This window comes from Phaethon lepturus, unplaced genomic scaffold, assembly GCF_000687285.1.
Source record: "Phaethon lepturus isolate BGI_N335 unplaced genomic scaffold, ASM68728v1 scaffold9882, whole genome shotgun sequence".
Lineage (NCBI taxonomy): Eukaryota > Metazoa > Chordata > Aves > Phaethontiformes > Phaethontidae > Phaethon > Phaethon lepturus.
The window spans coordinates 5,628-16,990 of NW_010521215.1; the positions used below are offsets into that span (position 1 = coordinate 5,628).

An 11,363-nucleotide genomic window follows, 5' to 3' on the forward strand; every position below is an offset into this window, starting at 1 on the left:
CTGGAACAGAAGGAAGCCAAACCTGTTCGAGGTGCCAACATCCATCGCAAACCAGCAAGAAAATGGACGAGATTTCCCAGAATAGCTGAATAACGTTTCATGCTCCCAAACCATTGTGTGTCTTGGAGAGAACATCCCAGAGCAGGGGGCCATAGGTGCACAGCAAACTGGATGTGATCATTCCCATGGCCACATGGGACACTTCTGTGATACTGCTTCCCGTGAGTATCTGCCACATGAGCAACAGTTTCTTCCTCTCAGTGCAGGTCCTGCATATTGCAGGTTGAACTGCAGTTCTGCACCACCTCCTGTTTGAGGGGATTAGTGAAAGGAGGCAGATGACTCCAGTTTATCGGTATGTTCAGTCATGATGCATTCGAAGTGGAAATTGGACAGTTAAAACAAGCAGGTAACTGCAATAAAGATGACAGTTCACGATCTTTTATATGAACCAGAGCCCAGATGGGTGGCCAGGCTTTCTGAGATCAAACAGCAAAGACAGGCCGGTGCCACTTCCCAGAGGTCAGCAGCTCATGGCGGTGGTGGGGAACCCCATCCTCCTGCACCAAGCAAACATTTGCCAACAGAGGGATGAGACCAGTCCCAAGTCTCCAAGAAAAAGCAGCAGAGAAATTTCTCTGCTGATATCCCAGCACTTTTTTGTGCCATTTAAAGAAACAGGAAGCCAGGAACCTGTATGGCACAAGGGCACCTTTTAATTGCTAATAGTTGTTCCTGAAATTATTTAGCACTGAGGTGAATGATGGTGCCTGCTACCACTGTCATTTACAGGGATGGGCTCTTGAGGGTCATACAGACACTGACCTCTTGACCCCAATACCCAGCAGTAAAACAGAAGCAGAGGAACTCTCTTTTCTAGCCTTAAATCCAGGGTCACAAAGGTGTCAGCATCAGCTGGGAGTTATGTTCAAAAGAGGTAAGAGTTAAAAAAAAATCCCAAAGGACACATGGGAAAGGCAGCTCCTTAGAGGTTCTGCACTGCTTTTGGCAGACTGCAGCCTCCTGGGCAAAGTGTTCACCCTCCCAAAGGATCAGTTTTTCTAAGTTCATGGTCTTTGAGACAACTCACATATCAGCCACCCTTGGTTTAAAAAATAAGTCTCCTCTTTGCTGTATAGAGCAGGATGGATACGGATGGATCACTAGGTGATTAATAGTGATTTCTGCTCACCCACATGGAGAAAAAGCTAGCGTGTCTTAGAAAGGACTGCCAACTTGTCTAACTGCGTGGTTGCAAATGAACAGGAACTGGGAATATGTAAATAACTTCCAAATGGCACTAACAAAACCTGATGGGAAAACAGCTAAGGTGTGAGGAAGAACTGAGGTATGGTGGCATTGCTGCTCTCTGTGGCTCAGGTATGGGTCTGCTGCTCCCTAATGTATCTACATCCTGAGGGCAGAGAAGAGCTTCTCAGGCTCTGGAGCAGTCAGTGTGTTGGGGAAAAAAGTTCAGCAAGACCACGCTGCTGCTGCTGGGACTGGTGGCTATGACTGCCTTGGTCTTTAGCTCTTTGAGGCTTGGATGCCCAGGACCCAGCAGTCCCACTGCAGAGCTGGATGTAAAGCTCAGCTACTCGTCCCATACATCTTCCTTGAGTGGAGAAGCAGCAGAGAGAGGAAAAGGTAGTGTGAGAGCAGTGCCAGCCACCTCTCACTGCTGCACCGAGCCCATCCATGAGTCACCCCCGTGGTTCTGTCCTTGCCCCAGCGATGAGCAATAGTTGGGGCTTGTAGCCCTGTACGAGGCACCTTTCCATGGCTTGGGGCCATGCTCCTGTCCCCCATAGCTTGTGCTTGGGGCCTCAGGTTGAAGGTGTCCCCTAAATCTACTCATTAACCCCTCACAGCCCTGGCAGTCCCTGCACATTTGGCTCAGATTGGGGTAGCGCCTGGCTGTGCCCCTTGCATAGCCCTACCTCCCGCTGGCAGCCATGCTACTGCAGCATGGGGCATCACTGAAGCATGGCTGTGCCTGAGCACTGTGTGGTGACCAGGGACACCCGGTCGTTTGCCCCCCCATGGCAGCGGGCAGAGAGGCAATGAGGGCATGGGGCTGTTGGGGGGACACCACTGCCCTGCTGGTGCGGGCCAGCAGTGGGCCAGCCTGACACAGGGCAACTTCCACCACCCCAGAATCTGAGGAGTCCTGGTCTGATGGTGAACACTGCAATTAGCGTAAAAACTCAGCTGGTTTGTGCTGTTAGGGACCTCAAGGGGAAAGCGGTTATCATCTGTTCGCTAGCTTGGGCAGCAAGCTTCCACTTCTCCTGAGGTTTGATTTTCCTGCCTTTGATTCAGCTCTGCCTACAATTCACTCTGCTAGCGAAGGCTTTCACCATGTCGTTTGCCTGGTCCTAGCTTTGCCCTTGAGCAGTGGCAGGAGCTGAGCCTTTGGCTGGCAGCACAGTTTCTGCTGGAAGAAGGTTGTGCTGTCAGGTTTCCTCTGGGCTTGTGCATCTCTTTCTACCTGTCACCTGCTAATATGGGCTGACCTCATCAGCCATCTTCAGCCCAACCTGACTAAAGGTGGTGACGGGCAAGATAAGAAGTGCCCATATGGGAAGGGAGCAGGGAGTCGGGAAGGAGATGGTGTTCGTGCCCCACAAGGATCCCCACTGGATTTGAAGGTGCAGACCCTTGGGCACTGCAGTGGTGCTGGCTTTTCTGCTCACGCAGCTGCTTCTGGCTGTGCCTGTATTGCTGAGCTCAGTCCTGATGCCATGCATTTACCTCTAATTTCAGCAGGTGCCCACAGTGTTTGCTCTGTGCCCTTGGCAACACCGCTCTGAAACGCGAGGTGGGTGATCAGGACCCACGTCCAACTGCCCATGCCCCAGGGGCCAGACCCCTCGGGCGCAGCAGTCTGCTAGATGCGCCCAGGGGTACGCATCTCCTACCATCAGCAGGAGGTCCCTCGCATGCAGCAGCACAGCTCTCCCCTCTCTGACCAGTGCAGCACCAGGCACTCAGTACATCCTAGAGGCCTTGATAAAGATCCTCAACACCTCTGCAAATCAGCCGGTCAAGAGGAACTGGCTCTTTGCAGTGGCCTTTTCTGTCACAAACCCTCCCTTAACAGCCCTTTTATCTGCCATTTTTTTCTTTTGCACAGATGCAGTACCCAGAGATTAGGCTACAGATTAAGGTTTTACTGAATCCTGAAATGGGTTCTAATTCCCAGTCCCAGCAGGACCAACGTGGAGCCAAATCTCCTCTGTAAGCTTGCTGGTCTGGAGCCAGGGAGAAGTATCTCCCACCATGTTCTCCCATGTGTGTGATGGAGCCCTGATATGCACTTGGTGTGCTTTGCTGAGAGGCAGCTGCCAGGTAAGAGCAGTTTTAGCCTGGCAAGGAAAATTAGCAAGAGACAGAAGGAACTGGAGCTGTTTCATGAGTGGCTTTAGAGGAGAGAGGAATTAGCTGTAGCCAATCTGAATTTGCTCAGGGACACACTAGGTGCAGAAGGTCTCAGCACTAAGCATAATTCCAGGCCAAGAGAGTGGTACCAGCCTGCGAGGGCCACCAAATGCTGTCCTACAGGGCTCAGAGGGCTTGCAGGCATCCCTGGAGCCTTGCTGCACTGGAATTGCATGAGGAGAAGGATGGCGAGGCGCTCAGCCCTGGGCTTATTGCCGGGAGCCTGAGGAGGCCCCAAAGCCCTTTTGAATCCCAGAGGCTTTAAAAGGTGGTTAAGGAGCTGAATTATAAGCTCTCTGTGCCTTGGTTCGCCGGCTGGCTCTTTTTGGGTAGCTGTGAAGTGCTCAGCTCTGCAGGCTTCATGTGCCTGAACCACTGGTGGCCGGTGGTGGACGGCTGCAGCATGAGGGTTTTCCAGGCTGCCTTCTTCCCAGCAGAAATTGCAATCAACCAAGCTTTCATCCATGTGTTCAAAATAGTACACCCAGGTTTTTCTCCTTCTGCTCAGAGGGGAATCCCGGGTAGTGAGGCTGTGCTTTTGAGATGAGCCCGATGAGCTCTTTGTGGAGCAAACAAGGCTGAAGCAGCACTGTCCTGTCAGAGCCCTTTGAGCTGCCCTTGCAGCAGTGCAGGCAGGCTGCTCTTAAACCCCGCTCCCAGCAGTGTCTGCCACTATGCCATGTTGCCCACGGGAGCTGCCTGCTTGCCTGCTGGGAGCCCCATGCACACAGCCCCCTGCCAGCACCAAAGCTGTCGCACCAGGTATGTGGAGAAGTGGTAACATAAATGTTTAGTTTGTCTCAGGATTGCTTCCCAGGTACCTCTGCCTCCCCAGGATGGGAGTCTGGCTGGGGCACCTGTCTTCCTGCCAAAGGGTGAAGCATTGGCCTGTGGATATTGCCAGATCAGGGAGGTGCAAGTTGTCCCTTGAGAGCCACGGGCAGGGGAACGTGCATCCATCATCTTTGGGATGGGAGCTGCAAGCCCAGATAGGGTAAAAGGAGCTGGGCAGCCAAGGGCAGGAGTGTGGGGGTGCCAGCTCAGCCCCAGCCTGTGTCCAGCCTGCCCCTTCCATCAGCACGTCTCTGTCAGGGGTGAGCCTGCTCAGCCACAAAGACTTTAATCTTGGCCTGGGAGTGACAAGGAAACCCACTGCCCTGCCGTGATCCTGACAGCTGCGGTTGGCTCTGTCCTCTTGGTTGGTTTTGTTATCCCTGCAGTGCATCACGGCCCTTGCACAGGCTGTGCGTACTCAGAGCCATGGCAGCCGGGCTCCTGGAAAGAACAGCTTTGCTGGGTGCCGCTGGCAGGAGCCATGCGGCAAGGACATGGTGAAGCTGGGCAGCCACGGCTCCTGTGAGGAGCCTGAGCCTGCTGTTAGAGACATCACATACCTGGCACCTGGCCAGGTCCAGACAGGACGTGAGGGACCCTAACCACATTGCAAAATTAGTGGCAGGGAGGCTGGCTTAGCTGGAGACTCACCAGTAGCCGCAGAGGTGGTAGCATCCTAGGACTTCTGTGTGTCTGGATCCAGGGAAAGTCACCCAGGGAGCTGAATGGAGTCAGGGCAGAACCAGGCATAGCACTCTTGTCACTGTCCTCAGCCATGCGGCCAGGTCACCTCCTCTGCAGGTGGCAGGACTCTGCAGTCCCCTCAGGGTCTCCATGGCTAACCCAAAGGATGGTCACAGCTGTGCCTGGGTCCAGGTGCTGGAAGTTCAGGCTGAGGGTGAATGGGAGCTCTCAAGTGACCTTAGTCCTTTTGCCAAAGTCCTGGGACTTGGGAGGGAACAAAGGGATCACATCCATGTAGGGGTGCTGCAACATCAGAGAGTAACAAGCCAACTGAGCTGCCTCCTGCCACCCCTTCCCTCCCAGGGCAGAACTGGCTGGCTAGATCCTCCTTCAGCTCTTGGCAAAAGGGGAAACTGAGGCATGGAGCAGTGGGTGACAGCTCTGGCCCCTGCTCTGTGGCCTTGCAAAGCTGCGCCTCAACAAAGCTCTGCCATGATCTCTGAGAAAGTAAAAAGCCCTGGGGCTACCATTCTGCCTCATGGCACACAGCTCTGGCCATGCTGCATCACTCACCCTTGGTTGCCTGAGGGACCATCTGGCTGCCCTGCCCCATGGCCGGCCCAGGTCATTTGGAGCACCTTTGGGATTTTGCTGTCTTCCCAGCTGGGAAGGCTCCTGGCAGCATAGGGATTGTTTTTCTTAGCTGCTTGCTTGGCCCTGGTAGTCCCTTGGGAGTAGGCTCCGTCCCTCACAAGCTGGGTCTCTCCAGCAAGTGTGGCCTTATGTGGGGTGCCCAGGCATTGGGGCTGGCATGGGTACAACCCCTTTTTCAGCCTAGGCATCTCCAGGCAGATCCTGGAAGAACATCTAAGACAGGCAGAGTCAAGACATCATCTGTCTCAGAGCCATGCCAAGCAGACTTGCACATCCTCTGCCCTGCTTCTACCTGACCTCATGGAGCCCAAGTTGGCAGGGAGGGCCCGGCTTGCTGGGCTTTCAGGGGTACCTCACCCCCAGGGGCGGAGAGCTAAGCAGCCCAACATGTGATGTCTTGCACCAAAAACTCCATGCAAGTTGTCCCAGGACTGTACCCTGCCCCTTTCCCAGAGCTCCAGGGGGTCTAGCACGTCCTTTGGGGCTGGAGAAACACTTCTGCAGAGTGCTTGGGAGGAGTGTGGGCACAAAGGGCATCAGCAGATACCACAGATGGCTCTCTGTGAAATTACTGGATGGAGCAATGGTTTCCCACGCTGTGGGACCACCAAATGTCAGAGTTCCCCAGGCCTGACCTCCTCTTCTTCTGCCTCCACATCCTGAGTGTGTGGAAAGTGAGGATGTTCGTGTGTGACAGCACAGTGGGTCCATCAGGCTGCAGGGTACCCTGGAAGTCCTGTGCATACTCCTCGTGCCTGCAGAAGCCATCACATTAGCCAGGCCATGCTGGCTGGATGTGTTGGACCCGGCACGCACATACACACCCGTGGCTGGGATTTCCAAAGCCCCATCCAACACCACAGTATGTCCAAGGGTAGACTGCGCATCATGCCCAGGATTCAGGATAATACAACTTACTCCAGAGGAAAATGCTTTATATGATATGAATCAAAGCAGATTAAAAAAAAAACCAACAACAAACCCACAGATTAATAGATGAGATACATGTAACAAAGAAAATGGGAAGTATGTCACAGGACTGTGGTTTGAGTCAGCTGTTTCCAGTAAACATGATGCACAGGAGGTTTTGGTGGGCAGCTCCTGCAGGAGGTTGGGGATCACTGCCATGGGCAGCAAGGGCTTGGGGAAGGGGGACCAGAGCCCTGAGGCAGCAGTGTGGGGATGGGCAGCACTGGTGCTTTAGAAGCAGTCACTTCGCAGAGGCTGCGGCAGGTCTGACTCACTTATCTGGAGGTTGAGCTCTGTTGAGATGAGGGTCGTGGACGGGTTGTGCGGCTGGTTCCCCTTGCACATGGTGTACTCCTCATGACGCTGTTGCCAGAGGTGCCAGAGGATCTCTCTGGACAAGAAGTGGGTCTCTGCTTCGCCTGACTCTGTAACAGAAGAAAGACAAAACCCATCCTCACTGGTCTGGCCCGAGGCAGGGGCCTGGGCAGAGAAGAGAGCAGAGTCTCTGGGAGATGCCCCAAAATATGCAGAATTTCCTGAGAAGTCAAAATACGGTTCTTACTTCCCCGTTTCAGCACATCAGAAGAAAGAAAATAAAACACAAAGTGCAGGAAGGAGAGTAAAATACAGGCATTATGTGCTGGTTTCTCAGTAGTGCTTGTGATGGGAACTACCTTGCTGGATAGAAATGCTTCTCCCCATCAGGGAGAGTGTTGAATTTCGTCTGAAAAACAATGAGATTCATTTCAGCAAGAAGCAGCAAGCTGCTTTCAAGCCCTGCTGCTCTGGCAAAGGTGAGGAGAAGGGAAATTAAAAGGAAGAAGGGATAGCCTCACTACTCCTCCTCCCCTGTCAGGAGGAATGCCACTGAGCCAGCACACACACCGACACCCGTCCCAGCACTGGGTAGGGCTTGACAGCCCTGGCCATTTCTCCCAGGAACATCAGCAGCGAAGGGAGATGCTCCTTCCCCTGGAAGCCCGCTGTTCTATTTAATCCCTGAGGGCCCACTCTTGCTGCCCCAGCAGAAGACTGCTTGTCTCAGGTGCCTCTGGGGACCTCAACAGGGACCAGCTCTGCCAGCATCCTCCCCACTCCTCTGAGACCCATAGCAAGAAGTCCTCCTGTGTCAAGAAGCAGCACCTTTCTCCCACTGCAGCAGCGACCTCCAGGCCCGTGTGAGTGTGGGTATCAGCCCAGCGCGACATGGATCCCGTCTACTTCCCCTTGTTTGCCCTGACCCAAGGTCACTCAAGGGGCCGAGGGCACACAGCCACCGTTCTGGCCACCCCTACCCTCTTCCCCTCCTCACTCACCCTCGTATGCGATGAGCCGGTAGGTACCCACGCACTCCTTGGAGCCTTTCAGGATCTCCTCCAATGTCCTGTAGAAAAGCTTGGCCTGCTCCAGGCGGTCCTCCCGGCTGAAGGCAGCACACTCATCCTGTGACATGGCGTAGAGGGACTGCAGCGGGGTGGCATACTCCAGTGCACAGTGCCAGAGCTGCAGGGACAGAAGAAAAAGACACGGGGGCAGGAGGACCAAATGCCTGGCAAAGGGCTGCTGGGGGACCCTGGTGCTGGGCAGAGCCCTTGAGACCCCTTGGTAGCTCTGTGGCCTGCCCCACGCTGGTGCTGTGTGCTGGAGCCCCGGGCAGGGACTCTGGTTCTGGCCCCTGTGTCCCCCTGCTCTGTGTTGAGCGGGGAAAGTGCAACTGGCCGGGCAGGGAGGCAGGTACGGCTGTGCCCTGTGCGCCGGCTGGGCGCAGGAAGCTGCCTCCCTCCCGCAGGCCCAGGGTGAAGCTACTGGCTTTGGCAGCACTCCCAAGCCATAGCCTGGGGACTGATTTTCCCCATGGAGTTTGGTCCCCCATATTGGTGCCCCTTGCCCGTGTCTGATCACACCTTCTTGGTGGATTTTCTGCCAGAGAAGGGGAAGTCCGGGCATCCTAATTGGAGAGTAGGAGAATGGAGAAGAGGATAAATGCTGGCAAGGTGAATGCACAGCTAGAAGGAGGCTGATCAAATAAATGAGGAGAGATTTGTTAAGGGCATAAAAATTCTAAGGAGGAGCAGGGTTACCACTAAGTCTTATACTGGACAAACTGGAGAGCTTAACAAAGTGTATGAGGAGGAAGAGGGACGGGATCCCTGGGTAAATGCAGAGTACCAGGAAGAGCTACCAGCTTTGGAGGGCAGTCGCCACAGTGACCCGGTGCAGGTGCCAAGGATGGGAGCTAGCATCGCTGCCGTGCACGCATTCACCAGCAACTGGGCGGCAAGCTGAGGGACAGATTTTACTGATGACACACAGTGGGTCAGTTCAGGTCCAGGTTGCAGAGCTGCTGGAGCTCACTTGGTGCCGAGTGACTCAGCAGGAGACTGGCAGAAGAAACACAGCATCAGTGCGTGCATCGTAGCAGGAAAAACCCGATGCTGACTGTACTTCCCCAGGAGCAGGGCCAGGGAAGAGGCTCTGGAGTCCCTGCAGGCAGGGCTTTAAAAGCAGCAGCTCAGTGCTCAGTCACCATCAAAGAGCAAATTAGGAAGACCTAGGTGAGAAGCATCGCTCTGCCAATACCTCCATCCATGGCCGTGTCAGCAGAACCAGTGTGTTCCCTCCTCCAAGGGTGCAGGGGCAGAGGCCCATCTGCCTGGAGATGTGGAAGGAGATGAATGCAATGTGAGATGGAAGGATTCAGGGCTTGTCAGCCCAGAAAAGAGGTGACTGGGGGAAGGGGAGGGAGTCAAAATATATCATGACTCACACAGACATTTTCAAGCACCTTTTCACAACAAAAGGAAATATTCATTCGTCCCATGGGAAGTGATGCTCTGGACTCTACATCTCCTTTTTTCTGCTCAGTTTTCTGCTGTTTTCTGGACTTAAATCAACTCCAGGAGGGGTTAAGCGAACCCAACACCTCTGCAAGGACTGAGCCTGGGAGAAGGCAGCCAGGAGGAAGGGGTGCAGATAGCCGGCACAGACAGGACCTCTCTATCTCGTGGAAGCCTGCTGAAAGCTGGAAGTGTCTAACGGGAGAGGGGACACTGTCCTGCCCTTATGGCCAGTTCTGGGCTGGGATCTGAGGCCAGGAAGACCTTTGGGCTGAGGCATGCCAACTGCTCTCCTGATGCTGCACTCAAGTATACCTTGTTGTCTTCATCCCTGATGGCATAGAGGCTGTGTTTGTAGACCCTTTTTTTGGTGCCAGCACGGGTCAGGGTGGTTTCGGTGAGGTCTGTCAGGTACTGGATATTGCTGTCAGCTTTCTCCAGGTCATCATAGACATCACAGCTCAGAGGGACCAAGATGTGGAGCTTCCAGGTCTCCCTGTATGCCAGCACATTGGGGTTGTCTCTGCTGAATTCCTCCATCGACTTTTTCACTCCTGGTGGAAGATAGCATCAGGCAGAGGTGCCTGGCATGAGTACAGCTGCTTTCTACCTTGCTCCCCATTTCCCTGCTAACACTGTAGAAACGGGAGGATTGTTATTAGGAGCTATTTCTATCTGTAGGCATGATAACACAGGGAAACAGCTACGTACGTGGCAGGACTATTTTTAGGTACCCAACGTAATAAGACCAGGCAAGCCCATGAGCAACATTCTGCTTGGACCTTTCAGACATCTCAGACATTTCCACCGCTGAGGGCTTCTGTGAAGGGAAGGACAGACAGACCAGCAGTGACAAAAGCAGCCACCTGGGCTCTTCTGCAACAGTCGGTTCTCTACAGGGACTGGAGAGAGCGAGCAACCCCACTGCTCTGTTCCACCACCACGGTGGGCAGCGGGACCAAGAGTCCTCAATGGCCCACACAGCCCCTGCAGATGAGGAAGCTGATGCTGAAGTGAGCCAGACACATTTCTGACTGCATCCTCCACTGGGATTGTGTGTCCCAGTGCAACTTGTGCAAGCACCCAGTACTTCCAGCATGTGGGAGGAGACATCCCAGCGCCTGATGGTGGGGTTTCCAGGGCTGCTGGTGGCCCCTGCCATCTCTGTGTGTTCATTTAGGTGGAAATGGGTGTTGAAACCCCACAGGCACCTGATGGCAGCCCTCCCCAAAGGACCTTTCTGTAGCCTGCATGACCCCTCTCCCAGCTCTGCTGGGGTAAAGCAGAACCTTCCCGATGCTGCAGAGGTACCTGGCTCTGCCACCCACAGCATGCCTGATAATTAACCCTTTGGAGACCACACATGCTACCCTTTTCCCCCAAGCACCGGCTAGATGAAAGATTTAAAGACACCCCTGTTTTTTGCGTCAGTGGGGCTCTGGCGGCAGCAGGGCTGCTGCCAGCGCCCCAGGGTGGCTGTGCTCATTAGAAGGCAGCCTGGCCTTCCTGCCGGCACATGTGGCAGTACGCGGCCGAGATCAGCTCTTCAGGACTGCGCTAATGAGAGCGTTTCTCCCGCTGCGGCGCTGCGGGCCGGTGGGCTGTATCTGCAGGCGCCGCGCAGAGCCAGGCCATGTGCCCCACGACCGCTCAGGGCTGCCGCGCTCCCCAGGGTGCCTGGCCAGGCTAGAGGTGATGGTGCCTTACGTTGAGCCGCAGAGCGAGGATGAGGAGCTGGCACAGGCTGGCCAGGCCGAGGTGGAGGCCGATCGGCTGCCCATCTCCAGCAAGAAGAGCCACGTAGGCTGAGCCACAGGCGAGCAGCATGGGCCCGTGCCAGCAGAGGGGGAAGCAGGCGCACAGGGCCCTCCAGAAGCTGCCGTGGTGCCTGTGTGGGAGAGGGAGACAGGAGACAGGCTGGCACCCACCCGCCTCCCCGTCTGC

At 54.8% G+C, this 11,363-nt stretch overlaps 1 protein-coding gene across 1 annotated transcript in view; it reads right to left on the bottom strand.

Moving 5' to 3' along the window:
• Nucleotides 1-6,813: 6,813 nt before the first annotated feature.
• The window catches only part of TMEM173 (transmembrane protein 173), a 19,197-nt gene continuing 14,647 nt past the window's right edge, over nt 6,814-11,363 (bottom strand). The window contains exons 3-7 of the mRNA XM_010281448.1: nt 11,127-11,307; nt 10,131-10,239; nt 9,735-9,973; nt 7,899-8,085; nt 6,814-7,007 (exon numbers count right to left, since the gene is read on the bottom strand). Of these exons, the coding sequence (XP_010279750.1) occupies nt 6,814-7,007; nt 7,899-8,085; nt 9,735-9,973; nt 10,131-10,239; nt 11,127-11,307 (910 nt within the window). The remainder of the gene's footprint in view (nt 7,008-7,898; nt 8,086-9,734; nt 9,974-10,130; nt 10,240-11,126; nt 11,308-11,363) is intronic.